General features: G+C 43.5%; 2 protein-coding genes across 2 annotated transcripts in view; one reads left to right on the top strand and one right to left on the bottom strand.

The window, feature by feature from the left end:
- Nucleotides 1-4,508: 4,508 nt before the first annotated feature.
- Hinfp (Histone H4 transcription factor) overlaps nucleotides 4,509-23,529 on the top strand; it is a 96,244-nt gene continuing 77,223 nt past the window's right edge. The window contains exon 1 of the mRNA XM_069311307.1: nucleotides 4,509-4,525. The gene's annotated coding sequence lies outside the window, so the exon portion shown is untranslated. The remainder of the gene's footprint in view (nucleotides 4,526-23,529) is intronic.
- On the bottom strand, nucleotides 11,050-22,242 carry LOC123772214 (hatching enzyme 1.2). Its single transcript, XM_045765280.2, has 7 exons — nucleotides 21,901-22,242; nucleotides 18,556-18,771; nucleotides 16,653-16,743; nucleotides 15,676-15,796; nucleotides 13,150-13,348; nucleotides 12,830-12,985; nucleotides 11,050-12,590 (listed from the first exon to the last, which is right to left on the bottom strand). Exons 1-7 carry the CDS (start codon nucleotides 22,015-22,017, stop codon nucleotides 12,390-12,392), a joined length of 1,101 nt encoding a protein of 366 aa, XP_045621236.2. The 5' UTR covers nucleotides 22,018-22,242; the 3' UTR covers nucleotides 11,050-12,389.

Genomic DNA, 23,529 nt, shown 5'->3' with positions numbered 1-23,529 from the left:
AACGTTTCCGTGTCATCTGCCCTTCTCTTCCTTATTTCTATGGTCTTCCTAAGACTCATAAACCTGGTGTTCCTCTTCGTCCTATCATTTCTTCACGGGGCTATCAGCTATCCTCTTGCCTCCTGACTCGCTAAAACCCTGACGCCTTACCTTGGCACTTTTCCCCTGCCCACCTTCGTTACTCTCAGGACTTCATAGAAAGACTGCGCCTGCAACCCTCTTGTAAGATGCTTAGTCTTGATGTCGACTCTCTGTTCACTAATGTTCCGCTCGATGACGTTCTCTCTTTCCTTAGACAAAAGGCGTCAGAGGGCCGCCTCCTTCTCCCGCTTCCCACTGACGTTTTCCTCGAACTCATTAGACTCTGTGTTGACTCTAACTCTTTCCCTTTCAACGGTAAATATTACACTCAAACTTTCGGTGTCGCTATGGGTTCCCCTCTCTCCCCTCTTCTTGATAATTTCTACATGGAATACTTCGAAACTGTTCTTTTTCCTTCTATTGATACTCGTCCCTCTCTCTGGCTTGGCTATGTTGATGACATTTTTGCTTTATGACCTCATGACTTTAGTCTTTTCCAGCCTCTCTTCTCCTCTCTTAACAATCTGGCTCCTTCTATGCATTTCAAAGTTGAGTGGGAATCTAATTCTCTCCTTCCTTTTCTTGACGTTCACGTTCACAGCTCTGTGTCCGGGTTCTCTCTCTCTGTCTACCGCAAACCCATACATAGTGGCATGTATATTCACTAATTTTCCTACCATCCTCCTCCTGTTAAGAAAAGTGTCTTCGTCTCTCTCTTCCTCCGCGCTCTACGCATCAGCGACCCTCAGTTTCTTGATTCTGAAATTGACTTTAACTACAAATCATTCTCTCGCCTTGGTTACCCTTTGCATTTCATCAACTGTGCCTACTCTGAAGCTAAACGAAATTTCTTTCATCCTAAACCTGCTTCCAACACTAATAGCACTGTTCTATGCCTTCCCTTCGTATCTGAACATAAAGCTTTTACTAATACCTTTCGTCCTCTTGACACAAAGTTCGCCTTTCGACAAACTAACACACTTCGTAGTTCACACTGCTAACTAACAAACTAACACACTAGTTCACACTGCTCCTCCTGCTTCTAATGCTGCTGGTGTCTACTCTATTTCCTGTTCGTCTTGTCCTCTCCTATACTTTGGCGAAACTGGCCGTACACTGAATGACAGACTTAGGAACACAAAAGAAGTGTTAAGTCTGCAGACACAAACAATGCTCTCTTCTGTCATGTTAGGGATTCTAATCATCCTATTGATTGTTCTTCATCCAAAATAATCTTTCCTGCTCCTACTCTACACAGACGCCGTCTTGTTGAATCTGCTCTAATACACAATGTACCCAACATGAACTTGAGTCCTGACTTTGTTGCTGTGGACTCTTTCCTTTCACAGTATATACTCAAATGCTCTAATCTTTCTAACAAACGTGACCTAACGTAAGCTTACCCTTCCATTTATCTTTATTTCTCTTTCCTTTTCTTTCTCTCTTCTCTCTTTTCTGTTCATTGTTTTCTCTTACGTTCCCTTGCTATCCTCTTCTTATTCCTATTACTATCCCCTTCTCATTCGGTGGTTATAATAGGAGCTGCCTCGTATGGGTCACTGGGTCTTCTGCAGTTCTTATTCCTACTACTGTCCCCTCTACTACACCTTACAATTCGTACCTTTTGCCTTGTCCCCAGAGGTTGATATTGTTCTAATAACAGCTTTGTATTGAGTATTTAGAGGACGTAGATGATTTTGGGTAGTAGAACCCCAAGCACAGATACCATAATTGAGATAAGGATAGATGAGAGAGTAATAGAGCGTCACCAGGGCAGAGCGAGGTATATAATATCTGATTTTAGAAAGAATGCCAACAGTTTTAGATTTTTTTTTTGCTAAATTTTGAATGTGTCCCTGGAAATTCAGCTTGTTATCGATGAGGACACCAAGGAATTTACCATCTACTTTGTTATTAATTTGGATATTGATTAATCTAATTCTTAGATTAATTTGATCTAAGGATTTATTACCAAACAAAATATAGGTTTTGTTAATGTTAAGGGTGAGTTTGTTAGCAGTTAGCCAATGATGGACTTTATTTAGCACAGTATTCACTCTGACATTTAGAGCAAGAGGGTCAGGACTGAAGAATATAAAGGTTGTGTCATCAGCAAATATAATTGGCTTGAGGTATTGAGAGGCATTTGGAAGATCATTAATGTAGATGAGAAAGAGGAGAGGGCCAAGTACGTTGCCCGGTGGAACACCAATGTTGATGGGTAGTGTAGGAGAAATGGAATTATTCATAGAAACATACTGGAGCCTGCTGGTAAGGTAAGACTGAAGGTATTGGAAGGAGTGACCTCTGACTCCTTAATGATGTAATTTAAGAAGAAGGTCTTGGTGGTTGACAGTGTCAAACGTCTTCCATAGGTCAACAAATAATTCAACAGGGAACTCCTTTTCATCAAGAGCTGCATGTATCAAGTTAATCATACTAATAAGTGCATCGTTAGTGTTTTTTGGGGTCAGAAACCATATTGGCAAGAGATAAGTGTATTGTGTTTGGCTAGATAAGAGTAAAGCTGCTTGTAGATTAGCTTTTCAAATATTTTTGAAAAAGTTGGCAGAACTGATATAGGTCTGAAATTATTGACATCCGTGAGATCACCACATTTATGGACTGGGTTACTCTCGCTTTTTTTTTAGAATATCCGGAAATGTTTAGAGTTCAAGTGATTTGTTGAAGAGCAATGCAATGGCAGGAGCTAAAAATCTAGAGGCTTTTTTGTAAATTAGAGATGGTACCTCAGCAAGTGCACTTGACTTAGTTTTAAGGGAAAGGATTATCTTATTAACATCAGAGGAATTAGCGGGAGCTAGGTACAGAGACTCTGGATAGTTACCTGTATGATAGTCCTTAACATTAGTTAGGGAAGATAGAATATCATTAGCAAGAGATGTGCCGATGGATTAGAAGAACCTATTGAATTCAATAGCAGTCTCAGAGGCTGAAAGCACACCATCGTCATTGGATAAGAGTATTGGGTTTTTATTCAAAATATTTTTTGATCCTAATATTTGGGAAATAGTGCTCCATGCTTTCTTAATGTTGCACTTAATTTGGTTAAATTTATTTTTGTAGTATTTTACTTTGGCTCTTCTAATTATTTTAGACAGCATTGATGAGTAAATTTTTTAAACTTCTTTGGAGACGAGTCCTAACCTATACTTCTTCTCTTGGTCCTGTTTTTTATTAATAGATTTAAGTATATCCTTTTGTAAGTCATGGATTAGTTTAACCTTGTAGTTGTGACTCGTTTCTTTAGCATTTGACAGTGGGTGTTATAGAGGTTCAAAGTTTTCTGAAGAAATGTTTGCACTGCTAGGTTGATGTTCACTATGTTACTTAATTCAGCCTCCCAGTTCATATTGACAGCAGCAGCAATAAAGTTGCTTATAGAAGTTTCATTGTGCAGCCTAAAGCTTATCTTCATTGTCTCTAGAGGTGGTTTACTAATGTTGGTTAGGAGAAATGTTTGGTAATGGTCTGTGGTCCTATCAGTGATTATCTCTGAAGTTGAGAGGTTATGTTAGTCCAGATGTGGTCAGGAGCAGAGGCAGTCGTATCCGTGATTCTAGTTGGTTTAGTGATTAAGGGAACAAGGAAGCAGGAATTCATACATTTGACGAAACTAGCAGCATGAGGGTTATCAGGCTCGCAGAGTTCAATATTAAAATCCCCCGAAATTATTAGTTGTTTTTTGTTAAGTCTAAGTAAATGGGTACCTGGTTGTTAAACGATTTGGCTCGTTAAATGGGTATCTGGTTGTTAAGCGGTTTGTCGGGTCGTATTCCGGGGAACAATTAGGATAAAGGACCTGCCCGAAACGTTATGCGTGCTAGTGGCTGTACAAGAATGTACGAACTCTAGAATATATAAGTAAATAAAATAAAATAAATAAATGCATCACAACGTGAGTAATTATGTTTGTCAATATATTTCATTTTCTTCATTGTGATAATTTTTTGACTCATAAAAAACGAACATAAAAGTCTTGAGCTCCAACTCGACCATAGTTGCTATCGAGACGCGGGAGTGTCAACAGCTCGTTGTGTCGTGGCCAGTGGCAGGAAGTTCCATCACTTCTCTGTACCAGCGACGGTACACGGTACCCATACAGAAGGCCAGTGGCAGGAAGTTCCATCACTTCTCTGTACCAGCGACGGTACACGGTACCCATACAGAAGGTACCTTTCTTTCCGTCGGTTATCAACCAGGGGAATAACCTGCGTACCGTAGGGGCGAGGCCATCCAGTGATGATGCGAGCCGTGGATATTGGACTCCTATGCGTCATCGACAAAACGTCCATTAGACAATGAAATAGAAGACCCTACAACAGACAGGGAGGTGAATCGGACTCATACATCTCATGGATATGATATTACGGAACAAACAGCGGAGATTGCTGTCATCATCATGAAATCATTGACACGACAGGTCAGTGTTTCTCTTTATTTATTTATTTACTTATTTATTTATTTATTTATTTTATTTATACAAGAGCTCTTGCATTCTTATACAACAACTAGCACGCATAGCGTTTCGGGCAAGTCCTTAATGATAATTCACTATTGAGGAAGACAAGGATTGAAGATTTGTTATTGTCGTTTACTGTGGATACAGGGCCAGCGAGTAGGCGTGTCCTCACCTAGTTGTGCTTGTGGGGGTTGAGCTTTGGCTCTTTGGTCGTGTGTTATAGAGACTGTAGGCAGGAGCTGGATGTTGTGTTTATGGCGTCAGCTGATCGTCGGTGCTTTTGCAGTGAAGCATTTGTTTTCTGTGGAAGGTTCCACCTGTGCTGCCATTGAGTGAGGACGTGTCGCTTGTCCACTCCGGCAGTTTGTGGTCGTTGCCGTTTTCGCCGGCAGGGGGGGGTGTGGGGGTGTTTACCCTCCCTGCTGTTCCTGGTGGTGGAGACGTGGCGTGTTTTGCGATGGGCGGCCCTATGCCCGCTGTCGTGCCGTTAAACTCCATCGGATTGGAGTTTACTGGCCGTGCTGGTTACCCGCTGGTGGACGTGGTGTTGAGTGACATGCTTCGTGTCCCGGTTGGGGACGTATATGGCATTGAGCTGGTAACTGCTCACCGTGTTGTTATCAAGATTGTGGGTGAGGCGGTGTACCGTGCTTTCTTATGGAGGTACGAGGGACGTACTTTGCAGTTACAGGACGGCACCGGGTCTGTGACCATTTCAGACCGTAGTGGTGCTGTGACGTATGTCAGTGTTCATGGCGCCCCCATGGAGTTTCCTGAGACTCTCCTCCGGCGATTCTTCCAGAGGTACGGCTCCGTCGTCAGTGTGTGGATGAACTCCCTGTCGTCTGGCACGTATTCGGGTGTGAAGACCAACATTCGGACCCTCGGGATGCGACTGAGGTCGGACACACCGTGCTCTGTCCGGCTGTTGGGGTACTACGTGCGTGTGTTTTATGCCCGGCAACTCTGTAGGTGGCGGCCTCGTCCCCTACGTCATCGAGGTTGAGCTTCTGAGGGGTCGTGCTCCCCCGGATATGGGGCAGACGGCTCTTCTCAGGCGCCACCTGCAGGGGGTGACAGCTCCGACGATCAACGGCCGATCCCTAAGCGCTCTCGTACGGATAGGGATGCGTCGCCTCCTCGGGCGTGGGCTGACGAATGTGACGATGTGGTTGACGATGCTGTGCGTGGCTCTGTGCTGCCTCCTGTGTTGGACCCTGCGCCTCCTGCTGGTGGCTCCCCTCTGTGAGCGGTTGCCCTTGTTGATCACGACCTCGTCGTGGTGTTGACGAAAGATGTGCGCCGGGGGGCCTCTGCTCCTGTTCCCGTTGGCGGGGGGCCTCTGCTCCTGTTCCCGTTGGCGGGGGGCCTCTGCTCCTGTTCCCGTTGGCGGGGGCCCTGGAGCGTCTGTGGGTCCCCCCCCCCCCCTCCTGTGCGACGCCCAGCAAGGGGTCTGCGGCCCCCCTGCGAGGAAACCTCTCCCTTTCGTTTCGTCCACCGGGGAAGTGTTCGATGGAATTCACCATTTGAACCTTGAATTTGATGACCTGGTACGTCCTGTTCCGTGGAGCTCTTCTTCCGTTTGGGTTCCGTAGGCGCGGGGTTTTGTTATTGGCGTGCTGGATTTAATGCCTCGGCCTTGTGCGGTTCCTGGTCGTCTGATCCCAGAGGACGTCCTGTTGATTTGGGAAGCTTACTGCATACGCTTTCCGGCGCAGGTGTACCCGGATAATTATGAGTGATCCATGTGGTTGGTTTATGATTGTTGTGTGTGTTGTTCCTTGTTTTTTGTTTTTATGTACTGCTTGGTGTTTGCTCTTGCATGTGTGTGTGTGGTTTGTTTTTTCGGTGCCTGCGTGCACTGGAACGTGTCCTTGTGTGTGGTGTGGGTGTTTGTTCCTGGCTCCTGCGTGGGCCTGTTCTGGTATGTTTTTGTCTGGCTTGGTTGTTGTCTGTTTCTGTATTTCACTGTTTTATCAGTATTTATTTAATGTTATTTCTTGTAGTTCTGTATTTCTGTCTCTGTGTCTGTGGTTTGGGAGGCCTGTTGTTTTTGTGTACTGTTCTGCACCTGTGTTTGGGGTGTGGGGCTGGTTATGTTTGTGTGTTATCTTTCTGAATTTCTGTACTTACGGTTTTGTGGATGTGTTTATGTTTTATGTTCCATTTTTTTCTTATGTTGTTTATTTGTAACGTTCTGTTTTTGTACTGTGTCCAGTGCTCGTTTAGGGGTTTTCTGTTTTGTGCTGTGTCATGTATTTTCATTCTTGGTTGTTCTTGTGTATGTTTGGTTTGTTTTCATGTCTTATTACTTTGTTATGTTTGTCCTGTATGTCTTCATGAATTGTTTATTCTGCAGTTGCCTGATTATGCTTTGTACATTGTGTTTTCTTTTATAAATAAAAATAAAAAATAAAAATTATTGCTGTAGCCAATTGGTCTACAAGTTCACTGTGAAGGATGCCTCAATATGCTGGAACCCTTGTGATGTTTCGTGTTACTGTGGATGGTACTGACTGTAGAGTTGACACAGCGCCATTGCTTGCTTGGTTACTGATATTAATGATACTTATAATACATGACGAGCAGCGTACCAAGCATTGCGGGTCTCACCCACGCTTTCTCTGTTGAGTTTGTTTACATACAGCTGGCGTATGAAACGCAGCGGCATGCAAACTGTTGGCGCCGTTTGCTAGGAACATGACAACCCTCACGAGCCCCAGAACCTTAAATTATTGTTTGTTGTTCTTGGATTTAGGGAAAATGGCGCCAGAATGTATCTCGGCGTTTCCATGTAGGGTAAAACGCAAAGCCTTGTGTCAATGTACATGTCTGTCGACGAAAAATATTGTGACTTGCGGCGATAAACAATCTGATAAACACAATACACATTTCGTGAGTTCCTCAGAGTCCCCTTGAGAGGCAAGTGTCATACCACCACCACACACGGAAAAACTGCCGGAAGACTCTATTGACACTCGCATTAGCCGTTCAGCTGCAACGATACGTTGCGGCTGAACGACGGAAACGTGATGGTCCCTCATGAGCTCGACCCAAATTGGGAACAAAACGCTCACCCTGAGGGTGCACCAGGTGCCCGCCAGCGCTCAGTAGTAGTGTAAAAGATGGCAACAGCACATCGTTTGGTGTTTGAGGAGGAGTGGCTGCGTCAGCAATGTTTTCTGAGAAACATGGGTGACGTAGAGGCATCGTTATTTGAAGTGTCACGTTTCAGTCGCACCCCATTTACGAATATGGTAAACAATGGGAGTAGCAGGACTTGCCTCTACGTCGCGTCCTATTTCCTGAGGCGTATTTAAAAATAGTGGTCTGAATTTTCCAATAATGTTTGATCATACTTTTTTTTTAGCTTTCTTTCAGTTTGAGATGGGCTTGTTTATCATTACAATCACATAAGCACACACAAGTAAGGAGGGCGGCTGAGTCAGTGTACAGTGGCATCAGCACTCTTCATCTTATACCTACTTGTTCTACCTGTTGAAGATTCCGGGGGTTGATGACCCTGCGGTCCGGTCTCTGACCAAGCTTCCTGGTTGCTGGTCTAATCTATCAGGCTGTTTGATGCGGCTGCTCACAGCTTAATGTATGAGTCACAGCTTTGTTGATCTGGTATCCTTTGAAGATACTTGTTGAGTTCTCTTTTGAACACTGCGAGAGTTATGTTATGCCCCGTATGTGTTGGGGAAGAGTGCTGAAAAGTCTTGGACCTTTGATGTTGGTCGAGTTCTCTCTCAACGTGCCTATTGCACCTCTGCTCTCAGTGGCAGAGGTGCATGCCGCTTTGTACATGGCAGGATGTGCAAAGCGACGTTTGCACATCCTGCCCTGCCTGTTGGTCTCACGTGGCCCTATTTCTGCGTGCAGATTTGGAACCAGTCCTTCTAATATTTTCCAAGTGTAGATTTTTTTGTATCTCTCCCGCCTGCCCTCCAGGGAATACAGATATACAAATTTTAGGCAGTCCTAATAATTTAGATGTTTTATTGAGTAGATTCTAGTGGTAAAAGATCTTTGAACGTTCTCCAGGTTCTTTGCACGTTCAAGCTGTGAGCAGCCGCAACACATCTTGATGTATCACAAAAATAGGTGTCATGTCATCCCTGATTGGCATGACGTGACAGATGCAACTGCAACATAGGACCTTGAATTAAGTATTAGAATATCACCATATGACTGGGATTTCAGAAGAAGAGCACCGGGTGCATATTGTCCAGCAGGGGCCCTGTGTTATATTGTCCAGCAGGGGCCCTGTGTTATATTGTCCAGCAGAGGCCCTGTGTTATATTGTCCAGCAGGGGCCCTGTGTTATATTGTCCAGCAGGGGCCCTGTGTTATATTGTCCAGTAGAGGCCCTGTGTTATATTGTCCAGCAGAGGCCCTGTGTTATATTGTCCAGCAGAGGCCCTGTGTTATATTGTCCAGCAGGGGCCCTGTGTTATATTGTCCAGTAGAGGCCCTGTGTTATATTGTCCAGCAGGGGCCCTGTGTTATATTGTCCAGCAGGGGCCCTGTGTTATATTGTCCAGCAGGGGCCCTGTGTTATATTGTCCAGTAGAGGCCCTGTGTTATATTGTCCAGTAGAGGCCCTGTGTTATATTGTCCAGCAGAGGCCCTGGGTTATATTGTCCAGCAGGGGTCCTGTGTTATATTGTCCAGCAGGGGCCCTGTGTTATATTGTCCAGTAGAGGCCCTGTGTTATATTGTCCAGCAGGGGCCCTGTGTTATATTGTCCAGCAGGGTTAATTGTTTAATAATTGGAAACAAAGCCGCCAAAGATTGAGAAAAGATGTTCAGGTTCGTAAGTGCTTGCGTAACTGCTTCGTGAATCTGGCCCCAGATTATTTCTCGAGTTTACATAGTATACTGAAAAGTATTTATGGAAGTATTGTGTATTCATTTAGAGTATTCTCTTATATGTTCTGAGACAAGTATGCCACCATTTTAATACAATATACTAGGCGTCAAGTGCACTAGTTTTTTGTTATTAAAAAAATAGAATAAGTAAAATAATAAAATAAGGTAAACCAAATCCCTAGCCAAAACATACAGCCTCACAAACCACCCAGAACTTGGGCAGATTGAATAAAAGCATTGAACAATCAAAGTTCACAATAATAATGACCTAACATAAATCATAAGTCACTTTAAGCAACAACAAACAGGAGACAATCTGTACAGAGCCATACACACTCGTACGGTGCTCTAGTTACATAACTACAAAACATAACATCATATAAAAAGCATCACATTAAATGCTGAATAAAAACGTATTTAAAAAAAAAAGCATCACATTAAAATGCTAAAAATAACATTGTGTAACAAGCACAGAAGACATGTGCAGACCAAACACACAAGTATAAGAAAGTACACAAACCAGCGTTGCTTCCATACACAACGCGGTTATATATACATTAAGTATCTTCTTACACATCCATACATAAAGCCTTAACAACAGCAATAATAATAATTATTAATTTATTTAGTTTAGCTGCTTTTCCCTTGTAAGAAACAGATGAATTGTAGCATATATAATATAGTAAACTACATTCCAATCGACACACACAGCCTGACATAATACCCAGAACCTGGTGACAAATATATACTCATTGAACATTCGAAATAACATAACCAGTCGGCACACCAATAAAGCCTCCCTGAGCGCTCACAAAAACAGGAAATTTCGCATTAACATTGACACCTGATAAAGGACAATCAGTACCTGAGGAAAACAAGTCAATGTGAACCCAAGACTGGTACACAAACAAAAGCCAACGAAGGGGAAACTATTAGACACACCACACTTCAGAACCGTACACAGTCGTACGTTTCCCAGGCACATTACTGCACATCACAGCACAACATAAAAAAAAACATTCAGGAACAAACACACAAGATGCGTACAAACCAAACACATATATTTAAGAACTCACTCCAAACAATGATGTTTTGCTAGATCTCGGCACACAGTAATGTTCACAATAGTAACTGATTTGTACAGTATCTACGTTATCAGGTGAGAGTCGTGTGTGTAAAAAAAATTCACTTAATAAACATGAGATTTTGCGGTTGGATTAACGAGCATTTGGCCTTAGTTGATGAGGACGGGCTTGTTGCCCTCTGGGGGGGGGGAAGTTGTATCGACCACTGGGCCACCACCCCCAGAGGGCTGGTGACGTGACAGATGCAACTGCAACATAGGACCTTGAATTGACAATTAGAATATCGCCACATGACTGGGATTTCAGAAAAAGAGCACCAGGTGCATATTGTCCAGCAGGGGCCCTGTATTATATTGTCCAGCAGAAGCCCTGTGTTATATTGTCGACTGGTCTAAAACCATCACTAGTTCATCCCTGGCGGTTTGGTATTTATCTCTTTGAGTTTCAGTGATTCCTTCTCTGTCAGTGGAAGAGTTTTAGATTTGGTCTTAGAAGCAAGGAGCTTGAGGGGTAAAAAACGAAACCTTTCCTGTGAGTTTAAGTTAGTTTATTTAATAAATATCAATTTACACTAGAATATATATATACATAATACTGTCCCTCTGGAAACCTAAATAACATGCAGAAGTTCAAACCTAAAATCTAAAACCCTCTGAAAACCTAAATTTTAACATTCTTTTCGTTCAGAACAGAACTTTTCTCAAATATAAATTAGTATTATTATATATTAGCATATTGTGCATAATTTGACACTGGTTAGGTTAGTTGTTTAGGTTCTGTTGCCAATTATTCGTATTTGTAGTACGTGGGTGAAACATTTACAGCGTTGTGGTTCGAACAAAATTCGTCAGTGAAGCATTTGTTCCGGAAGTGTTCGAACGAAATCAGTTGTGAGTCGTGTGTAAACCGTTTTTCATTCATAAACAGGGATGTTTGGCGGGAGAATGGAATGGATTTTGATTCTTGTTTATGAGGACGGGCTGAACTGACGAATGCGTGTTTGGTGTCGACCGCTGATTGAATGGATCGAGTACTTCGTGGGATTGTCTGCGCACCCCGTCCTCCAAACAAAGACCCAAAAGTGATTCCATGCACCCGCCAAACCCACTGTTTATGAATGAAAAATGGTTTACACACGACTCGCAACTGATTTCGTTCGAACACTTTCGGAACAAGTGCTTCACTGACGAATATTGTTCGAACCACAATGCTGTAAATGCTTCACCCACGTACTACAAATATATCAGCCCGTCCTCCAAACAAAGATCCAAAAGTGATTCCGTGCAGCCGCCAAACCCCCTGTTTATGAATGAAAAGCAGTTTACACACGACTCACAACTGCTGACGTTCGAACATATCCGGAACAAGTGCTTCACTGACGAATTTTGTTCGAATCACAACGCTATAAATGCTTCACCCACGTACTACAAATACAAATAATCGCCAACAGAACCTAAACACCTAACCTAACCTATCCTATGCCTATATATACACAATATGCTAATATATTATAATATTAATTTATAGTTGAGAAAATTCCTGTTTTGAATGAACAGCATGTTAAAATTTATGAATGCGTCTGTGGGGTCGACCGTTGGATAGAATGGATTTGAGTTGAGGACGGGTTGGTCTTCGAGTGACACTCGTTCAAGGACTCAGCTATCCCCCTTTCTTGATTATAAGTACAATGTTTGCCGTCTAAAATTCCATTGGCATTTCTCTCCTTGGCGGCCCCCTTGAGAATCCAAGCGTGTGTATGTAATCCATAAGTGCAATGGGATGAGAGGGAAAAAGATAGAGATACACAATAATGTTCAACAACAGTATATATCTATCTAGACAGACTTAAAAAGAGGCGAGCAAGACTAATCACTGCTACATTTATTGCAAGATTTCCTGCAGGTGGTGGAAACGAAACTATTCTTTTCGCACCAGTTTTCTCGTGCCCATTTCCAGCACGCACTGTGGTCGTCGACGCACTTCTTGGGCGTGGGCGTGTCCACCTGGTTGGGTTTGTTGTTGCTAAGCCGGCACTGGTACAAGCGATTGACGCCCTCCACGTCCATCTGAGAAGCGCCAGGAATAGTTGCATTAGTTCACAGTAAAGGCAACAAAGGAACTAGTCTTTGAATACTTTTTAAGAACCAATTAATCCATCCAAAACCCGCTTTGTCTTCTCTAGAGGAACCCTTTCAATTCACCCCAAGTGGAAGCAACCCAGCCGGCTCTAAAGAAAATAATTCAACCCAGATCAATGGGACTCTCAGCCTGCTTCAGAAGAAGCGAGCCCCCAAAATTAACCCACCTGTGAGAGCCCGCGGCGCTGACCAATGTGGACGCCCGCCAACTTGGGTACCAGCGTGGGCTTGGAGGGATCACGAGCGAATGCATTTGGGCCGTAATGCATGACGGAGGTGTAGTCGTAAGACAGCCCCAGGTTTGTTGTCACCTTGTTCGACTTCTGCAGATGAGAGAACGAAGTTAAAACCTGGATCATGTGTCGTTACATTTACTGAATCGTTCAAATGACACATATACGTCTTCGAAGCAATCGTCGGTGCGGGCACCTTGGATAAAACACCTTGGATAAAACAGAGACCCCTTCGAGTACGTCGCATGACTTACCATTTCGAAATTGAAGGTCATATTGGGCAGGACGTTGATCCAGTTGACCCAGACGTGGAGGTCGCGGTCAGGGCGAGCCTGCTCGTGCCAGAAGCCCAGGGCGTGGAGGAACTCGTGAAGGACGATGCCGTGGTATACACAACCCGCTCCCAGGGAGACCACTTGCCACCGCCCCTGGTGACCCACCTCGCTCGAGCACCTGGAAAACATGGCTCCGTCAGCACATAATAATAATATTTTGTATTTATTTATTTATATATACACGAGTTCTAACATTCTTGTACAACAACCTGTCCTCGACTTAAGTCCATTACATCCAGCGGTCGACCCCACAGACGCATTCATAAATTGTAACATATCTTTCAAAACGGGAATTTTCTCAAATATAAATTAATATTATAGTATATTAGTATATTGTGTAAATAAAGGCATTAGTTAGGTTAGGTTAGGTGTTTAGGATCTGTTGGCGATTATTTGTATTTGTAGTACGTGGGTGAAGCATTTACAGCGTTGTGGTTCGAACAAAATTCGTCAGTGAAGCACTTGTCCCGAAAGTGTTCGAACGAAATCAGTTGTGAGTCGTGTGTAAACCGTTTTTCATTTATAAACAGCTGGGGGGTTTGGCGGGTGCATGGAATCACTTTTGGGTCCTTTGAGGACGGGCTGCATACAGCCACTAGCACGCATAACGTACAAGTCTTTAATCCCAATTTTCTCCGGAATACGACCTGCCAAATCGTTTAACAACCAGGTACCCACTCACTGCTGGGTGAACAGAGGCTACAGTTAAGAATTGGCGCCAAGTAAATCCTCCCCGGCCGGGATACGAACTCAGGTTAGGATACGAACCCAGGTCAAAGCGCTCGGGAAACACCAGGGGAGTGAGTTACCATTTCGCCACGGGGACTGATTATAATTCATTGTGTCGGGGGAGACAGGCAGGCAGATGTGTTTACACACGTTAGGCATATATCGACAGCAGTACCAGCAGAGGCAGCACCACCAACAGAGGCAGCACCACCAACAGAGGCAGCACCACCAACAGGGGCAGCACCACCAACAGGGGCAGCACCACCAACAGAGGCAGCACCACCAACAGGGGCAGCACCACCAACAGAGGCAGCACCACCAACAGAGACATCACAACCAACAGAGGCAGCACCACCAACAGAGACATCACCAACAGAGGCAGCACCACCAACAGAGACATCACCAACAGAGGCAGCACCCCCAACAGAGGCGGCAGCATCAATCAGCTGGACGGTTGTTAAATGTCATACCTATATATAAGAAGGACGATTTTCAGAAGCACAAAACTACAGGCTTATATCGTTGACCAGTACACTGTAAGGCAATTAAATTAATCCTGAAGTTAATTTATCCTGTAAGGCTACATTAATCGGGGGGAGAGACTACTGGAACACATAAAACTGACAACGATTCAGACGAAGCTTCAGCATAGGTACTCAGAAGGCGTGTCTATCCGAATTCTATAGCAAGACAATCACTCACAGGAATGAGAAGTAGGCCCTCACTGCATTTTCCTGGTTTGCAAAAAGCACTCGACATTGTTTAACACTGTAGGGTACTACTGCACAGGCTTGAGGAACAATCTGTGGTAAATGTCAGTGTACCTGGGTGAGGACTACTCATCCAGCAGGAAGGAGAGAGTTGATGGGAGACAGAAGAGACCACACTGTATGGGGTAACAGAGTACCACAAGGATCAGTACCTGGACCCTAGAGGGGATGGTGGGGGTGTCAGATATGTCAGGGACAGTTCTGACAGTGTCGGAGCCTCCATGTCAACGTTGGCCAATTACAATTTAAACAATCGATGGTCAGTTACAATTTAAACAATCGTTGGCCATTACAATTTAAAAAATTAAGCAAATGAAGTGTGATAATACTTAGAAGGGACTAAGGTGGCCACATGAAGTGTACAAAATAATTTGAAAACAGTTGAGTAAAAAAAAAAAGTTCTGGAAATAGACAAATCTCCAAGTATATTCCCCAAGTCATATTAACGAAATAACATCAGCAGCACATGTAAAGCTGTTGAATGCTCTTGTTTTCTACAGACACCCGGAAAATGAAGATTTCAAGACACTTAACGTTAACTATTTCACTCCAACTAGCATGTGAAAAAGCTAGCGGGAAATCCCCCTCTGAAAATACACAAAACATAACTAGAGAAAAGTCCAAAGATTTGCTATACAAGACTGTTCCATGAACAGCGTGCAACGGCTGGGAGACCTGGAGCTCACCACTATGGACATGAGAATACTATTAAAATAACCGAAATGTAAAGCATGCACTTGGGTAGCAGGAGAGGATATTGACGGGAACGAAAAATTCGGATGAATATAAGGAACGTCGGAAAAACACTTCTTCTGTGTGCTACATAATCTTCCCCCATTTGGCGCCTTCTTTTGATAGTTACTTACTTCTGTGTAAGAGAACTGAGTAAGTGAAATGATTTCAAGAGGAATGTAGTCGAGTAGGCTATAGATAACGGGAGACTCACCCATTGCCTTTGAGGATGTGAACGTAGCCGAGGTGGTGAGGCTGTCTGGGGATGAAGCGTATACATGTGTGTCTAGCCAAGTCAACAATGGCGCCAGCTATCACATTACGCTCCGCGCCAGCTGCATGGAATGAAGAAGATTGGTTAGTCTGGATAAAACATACAATCAACATAATTTAGCAGGTAAAAAGCCAAACCGACATTAACCCTTAAATTGCGCAATACATATATAGCTGAGGTAAGTAACTGTCGCGAAACTACGCACCATAGCTATGTATGGCTGGGAGTACCACGTAAGATTTAAGCTAGTTGCGAATGATGCGGCGATTCAGTATGATGTTGAGAATGATGTTGCTTAATACTCCTCCTTGCAAATGTTGGCATACACGGCAAGTTCTTTCGTAGCTTTAGTTCAGTTTACTTTTCATCACATGACCACAGACACAGAAGTACATTAACATGTCCTCGACAACACAATACAATTACCAAGCTGCTACACAATAGTTAAATCATAAAGCCACTATATCATGGAAGTTCTCAGTAAGTCACAAGCTCCAACAGTTAGTGTTCGACGTCCTCTCAGTTCACTTCTCTGTAGATAATAACAGAAGAGAAAATGTCTGAAGAGGTGTAATCTTAACACGAGGTTCAATGATAATCACACATTGTCCAGTCGCAGCTGCTCCCGAGTGTCTCTCGGGGCGAGTGACTTCCTTCTCCTTGTCTTCCCTGTCTGGAAGCGTCTTCCCTGACTGGTCTTGATGACAGTGTATGTCTGGGGACACGAGCCTTTTCTCTATACCTGCGGCTGACGGCTTTCTCCTGCAAAAGGATTAACTCCTCCTACTGAAGGCCTCCTCCTACTGAAGGCCTCCTCATGCTGAAGGCCTCCTCATGCTGAAGGCCTTCTCATGCTGAAGGCTTACTCTGAAAGAAGATAATTGATTTGCACATAAACTAAAAAAAATGTAACTTACAGAAGTTGTCTGAAATAACGTAAGGGACGACGCCATTAGGCCACTTCTTGTGAGGGTCGCTCTCAGCGCTGGCCTGGGCGTCCGAAGACCCCTGGTGGAGAAACAACAAATTATTTACCTTTAGTTAGAAGTGAAACTTTAATTCTGGGCTTACATTATACTCGTCTCTCGGAGCTAGTGAGTGCAGCTGACCTTTGGGTAAGTAACTTTATAGTCGAATATTATCAATTGTTGCCTACTTGAAAATAAAATGCTTGAACACAACATGTGAACATTTGATGCCTTGAGAAGTTCAAGTGGCCAAAGTAAGTCCCAGCCAAGTGCTCAGTCCTAGTCAAGTACTCACAACCAAACCCAGCAAAGTGCTGACATCGGAACCTAACTTAAAATATCCGTGCTCATTTGGGTGTCCGCAGCTAGACGCATAAGAGAAAGCTTGAAAATTAAAGCCCGCAAATATGCATATTAAATTCTAGTATCATTACAAGATAAAGACTAAATAAAGAGAGACTCCTATGAGTCGCCTGACATTTCTTTGTCAACAAAAAACATTTGTTTCTCGGTGACAGAAAAAAAACATTTGTTTCTCGGTGACAAAAAAAAACATTTGTTTCTCGGTGACAGAAAAAAAAACATTTGTTTCTCGGTGACAAAAAAAAAACATTTGTTTCTCGGTGTTTTTCTTGTTGACAAAAAGTATTTGTTTCTCAAAAAGCATTTGTTTTTTAATGGTCGAAAGAGATGTAAATTACTGTAAAAATATGTAAATTAATGTAAAAGAGATTGCATTACTGTATGTACATGTACAATAGCGTCTTTTGAGGGGATAGTTTACCAGATGTGCCTGAGGGGCCACTATCCCTTGTGGCCTCGACGAGGACAGCAAGCCGGCGGCTTGTCGAAGGCCTCCCCTCCCCTCCCACTTGCCTTGATGATTTCAGTTACCTAGTGAGACGATGATGAGTGTCTATTGATATAGTTTCTGATGAAAGAGATAGTGTATCATTTTATATGTTTTCTGTCCGAATGTCGAAGAGAGACAAGGTAAGTATTTCAGTTGTTTTTTTACATGTTGTATACAATCCGTGTACAGGTACCGTATTTACATTATATGCATGTATGTATGGATGTATGTATAGATGACTGACTTGTGTTTACAGACTTATATACATATATGAATTGCTATTTTAGAGCTATTGCTTGTATACATATTCTCTAATATATTCATTTACTAGACTGTTATCTGTTTATTGAGTCTATTGAAGTAATTTAATTTCTTAAGCTGATATAATTTGGTTAACCTAGTTCTTGCGTCTTAGTTTTCATGATAACTTAGGATAACCCGTGATAGATGAGTCATTCTTTAGACTAGGCTAATAATATTCTCTTCACAATTGCGAGTTAATATTAAGTTGTTTATGACTGTTGAACTGTTTGGGCACTTTTATTAAGAGAATCAGTGTTGAAATAATAGTACTTATTAGCAAGCCTTGTTAGTGATGTGGCCTGGTAATATACATACCAGGTATATACATACATACCAGGTATATACATACATACCATTACGATTATATAGCACTTGGAAGGGATCAGGATAAGGATTTGAGATGGGACGGAGGAAAGGAAAGGTGCCGAACCACTTATGGACGGTCGAGGGATTGAACACCGGCCTGCATGATGCGAGACCCGTCGCTCTACCGTCCACCCCAAGTGGCAAGGCAGACTTAACAATAAATAGGAAAACTTTAACACTCGTTTGAGAGCCTCCGACTATTTACAGAGTTTTCTGCCTTAACTGCAGCTCTGATTTCTTGTCCCAGGATACCTACTGTATCTACAAGGAGGAGAAGCTAGTAGATACCTACTGTATCCACTATTATTATACTGAGAGACGAGGGCTCACCTGCATGATCTGGTAGAAGTGGTCCGGGGAGGGCAGCACAATGTCTCCCTGGAAGTACCCGGAGGCGGCGATGGGGTCCGGGGAACCCATAGCGCCCTGCTTGGGGGATCCGACAGCGGGTAGGTGGGTTCCATCCTTGTCAAGTGACGCCAGGCGGTGCGATGCCGAGTCCATCTCCTCCTTTGACAGCTGTGGCCCCAGGATGTCGTTACTCGGCTGCAGGAAAAAAGTTTCCACCCCCTGGTAAGGCTCATATCACAGCACGAGGTGTTAATATATGCGAGTTGAGAACAATAAGACAATCTTCGATATTAATATTATTTCACCTGTTTCTGCTATGATGATCAACGCTTACGTCAGTAAATGCAGAACCGACGACGTTTGATGTGGATTGAGGACTACTATAAAGAGGAAATTTTGGCAATTCAAAAAGAGTTGGAGACAGAGAGCAATTGAAAAGCCGGAGAGGAGAATAACTGTGTTACAATCACATATAGCCATGGAGGAAGAGGTAGACATAGCCAGGTAGGGAGAGGTAGACATAGCCACTGAAAGAGTAAACAGGATGTGGAGAGACGGGAAGACTTGATTGAGGTAAGCGGAGGAGCAAATTCGAATTATTTACCTAGTATATGAACATTAAGAAGACATTATGGCTAGTGAGAGAAACTAGTAGATAATGTTATGAACCCAGGTAACACCTAGTGAGGTGAGTCTACCAGGTGAGAGTTATTCAACCCACCTGACTAGAGATTAGGAGTCAGGGAAAGGATGGTAATTAAATAAACGTTAGTGTATTATGACTAAATAGAGACAAGCAGAGGATGAGCATCTTATAAAAGCTACATGAAATCTAACTTCTTTAAGATGATAGATGTCGACATTTTGTGACGACATGGCGCAGATGGAGGTCGTAACGCGGTACTTGAGTTGCCTCAGTCGTACGTACGTACGACTGAGTACGTACGTCGTTGTCTCCTGGGAAGTGAGTCTACAGTATCCACAAGAAGGATGAACTAATGGAGACAATAGGTAATGCAACTGTGACACAGAATGATGAGTGTCACGAAGAGAAAAAATTGCACAGAAAGAATACAATTGTAATTCAGAAATTAATTGAAGAATTTATGGAGTTTAAGAATTTCAATTAAATTGAAGAATTGAAGATTAACTAAAGAATTTCTGGCCGCTTCGTGTGGACCGCCTTCCGCTGTCCAGCGTGCCTCTCACCTCACCTCTCAGGAACTATGGGTTCCAAGGACGAGACACGGCAGTTTGAATGGCTAGAACTCTAAGATATATTGAGAAGTCTGGATTCTGAATTACTGACAAAGAAAGTTGAGGTTTATCTCACCGGCTTGGCCTTATATAAGGTCCTGGCACTCTCAGTATATTAGAAAAGTAATAGAGGCAGACATGTTTTAGTCCTGTTTTCCAAGACAGAGACAGCTACATACATATTAGAACACAAACATTTTCTACAAGGAACGTTTCCAACTATTACAACATATTCACTGAGAAATACACCACGAAGCAGGGACAAGAGTACAATATATGAAGAGATTTGGTGAAGGCGGTAACTTGTTACTCACAATCTCTTAATCCAGTGAGCAGTCTTCCATCCTCAACTCCTTCCACCCACCTCCCCCTTAACCCTATTCTGCTCCTTACTGCTACTACTGTTGTTCTGGCCCATGCCCCCCTCTCCCCTCTCTCTCCCTGCACAACATCCTCCCATTTGCCTAATCTGTGACTCTAGCTCCCCCTTTGATTTTCTACCCCCTCACTGCACCTAACGTAATACCTACTGACACAGGTGATGTATACTGACACATGATACATACTGACACATGTGAGACTCACCGACACACGTGTTGTGGTCGACAAATTTTAGCCTAGTCGCACCCAAATTTGTAGGTGGAATGGTCTTGGGTTCCGGACAGACATAGGATGATCGGGGTAAGCCTAGGTTAAATGCTTTAAGAAATACCAGCCTGAAACCATGCCCCTACCTGCGGTTTTTATGAACTAGCTTGAGGTCTGCAATGAAATATGGGATGTGATGTCCGTAGACTACAACGCTTACACGGCCAAGGTGAACTTTAAAAAAAAAGTGAACTTTCAGGAAAGAAATTACTTGCTCCCAACGATCTGAAAGCACTAGTATAAAAAACTATGATTTGTTCAGATCTGAAACCTACATATATGGTCAGTACACAACGTCGACCAGACTGTGCGACACAGTGGTTGCCAGGATCAGGTTGGGTTACCGTTACCTGTGGCAGGTGGCTACAGGTGACGGATCTCCCAATCCTGAGCACTCCAGGTGCAAACTCTGTGAGCAGGAACTGCGGCATGAACTCCCACACTCCATCACCGAATTCCCAGTTATTAGACCTTTCAGACCCGTTGGCATGAGGTACCTAGAGCTTTGCAATTACTTTATTCACTCTCGTGTTCTTGAAGATATCCTCATATTTCACCCAAAATTTGCCAGTGCCGGCTACTAAACATTTGGCCCTGTATGACTAATCATCCTGCGAGATAGAGACTCGGTATCACTGCTACCTTATTCACTCTTGTGTTAATGATATCCTCATAATGCTCCTCAGAGTCTGCCAGTGCAGACTACTTATCACATGCCTCTGTATGACTAACCATCCTGTGTGATGGGGATTTTTAGCACCACGTAGCTAGCTTTTTGGCACACTGTTCTCCGCTTCATTGAGTCTAGGGTAGCTGCATAAATGCAGATGTACCTAATTTATGAAAAAATGAAATGAATTCATTCGGGTTAGAGTGATAAAAATTGTGAGTTTTGAAGATGTTTAGTGATGAAAGTAGCTAGAAAAATTAGCATTAACATTTTAATGGTGAAAGTTCAACACCGGGCAACAAAAATCATTCCTGAACTAAGCCGACTTTCATACCAGGAACGGTTGAGGGCCACAGGGCTAACAACACTGCAAACCCGGCATGACAGGGCGGATGTCATCAAAACTTTTAAAATAATGAACAATATGGAGGATGTTGATCTAGAAAACTTCTTCAAAAGGTTAAATTTAACAAAAATAATGAACAACTGTTTCAAGCTCAACATGCCACAATGTAGGACAAACATTTATCTCTTGAAAACAGGAGATAGTTTTTCACCCACAGGGTTATACACCCTTGGAACCGCCTACCCGCCGGAGTCGTAAATGACAAAACTGCTGAATTTTAAAATCCAGGTTGAAAAAAACCATCATGACCTTTGACACGCCGCCGACTTAATGTCCTCGTCGAGACCACTAGAGTGTAAGTGACCCTCAGGTAAATTCAGGTAAATACACAGCTGTAACTCACGTCATTCCGCTCGCCGAAGTGGATGTTGGGTAGGGGAGTGTCCGCAGCAGTCAGCCAGGCCAGGGACACCACAGCCGTCATCCACCAAACTATCCTCTGGAACACCTGTGTTGTCATCCGTCAGCGACCCGATAAACACAGCTGACCTCGATGGCTGACCACACACGGAATCCGCTGTTTAGGCTCGCAAGCTTATGTAAGGGGGGAGGGCGATGATTTTCCTGCTCTTCCTTCTGCTTCTACTTCAACCTGGATGGTTGTTCGTTCTCCTCAAAGCTGGTCGAATGTGGCTGCAAGTGTGAGCCTGGCAGGGTCGAGTCTGACTCTGCTGGGCTGAGGCTCCAGTATAAATACCTCCATTGCCAGCAAATCTAGGAAAGGCGGGATGTGTGACGCTAACCGTACTATTTGTTGTAGCTGCAGGCGCTGTCTTGACCGTGTGGTGTGGCGCGGTTGGTGGGTGGGCGGCCAGCCTCCAGGCGCGGGTTGAGATGGACAGATGGGGAAAACAATAGGGAAGATCAGCGTCGCTTCCTTCTAACTTTCGTTTCCTAACAAAAACAATTGAATTCACAAATCCCCAACATCAATTATGTCGAGAAAGATAGAGAGGAAGCGATGGAAAATGATCACATTAGGAAAAACATGAATATAAAAAAAAAACATTAATTATCCCTGGAAGGCGGAATGTGACGTCAGAGATTTAAATTACATGTTATACAATCATGTAAAAACATTTGTATCGTCTTATGACGTCACCATTACTTGGCCTCTTGGATCCGGATTCACAAGGCCTAAAACATCTGTTTTTGTATGTGTTGCATAATATAGAATTTAGTCGCAATTTATTCGCCAAATTTGGTGTTACCTTCGTGTTAGAGACTAGCATGAACCAGCACCACGCTAGAGTGACAATGCAATCACATACACATATGCAATGTTTAGATATGCAAATTCACTCACACGCAGCGCGCGTGCACACACACACTTGCACCCACGTACTTCTTGACCCCCACCCACTCCCCGACTCCCACCCACTCCTTGACCCCCACACACTCCCTGACCCCCACCCACCCCCTGACTCCCATCCACTCCCTGACATTGAGATCTCTGGGAATAGTGTGTCTAGGAAGAGCTTGGAGGTTTGATACAGGAATGCCGACGGAATTACGAACAAAGCAGAGGAAATAAATGAAAGAGTTAGTGAATATGATCCTGATTTGATCGCAATAGTGGAAACGATAATCGAAAATTATCGAAAATGTATAGAAAATGAACGGTATGATCTCTGATGCAATATTCTCAGGGTGAATTCCAAGTGATAAGGAAAGAAAGACAACAAAGGCAGGGAGGAGAAGTTGCATTCCTAGTATAACGGGAGTGGAAGTTCGAAGCTCTCAGGAGTGAAAACGCATACACAGACCCCATCATTGGGACACTGACAGCAGATGGACAAATACTTGTGGTCCTGGCAATTTACAACCCCCCCCCCCCCTTCCCCCACCAAACAACAGAAAACCCAGGCAGGAATATGATGACAACAACAAAGCATACATAGAGACATTACAGACAGCAGCACCCCCTCCCCATCCGGCCCGTTGGCGTCGTGAGGGGGCTTGGTGGACGGCT

The sequence above is a fragment of the Procambarus clarkii genome, chromosome 69 (genome assembly GCF_040958095.1).
Source record: "Procambarus clarkii isolate CNS0578487 chromosome 69, FALCON_Pclarkii_2.0, whole genome shotgun sequence".
In the NCBI taxonomy this organism is placed as follows: domain Eukaryota; kingdom Metazoa; phylum Arthropoda; class Malacostraca; order Decapoda; family Cambaridae; genus Procambarus; species Procambarus clarkii.
Note: the sequence above shows the minus strand (reverse complement) of the source record. Positions and strands in the feature narration are given on the sequence as shown.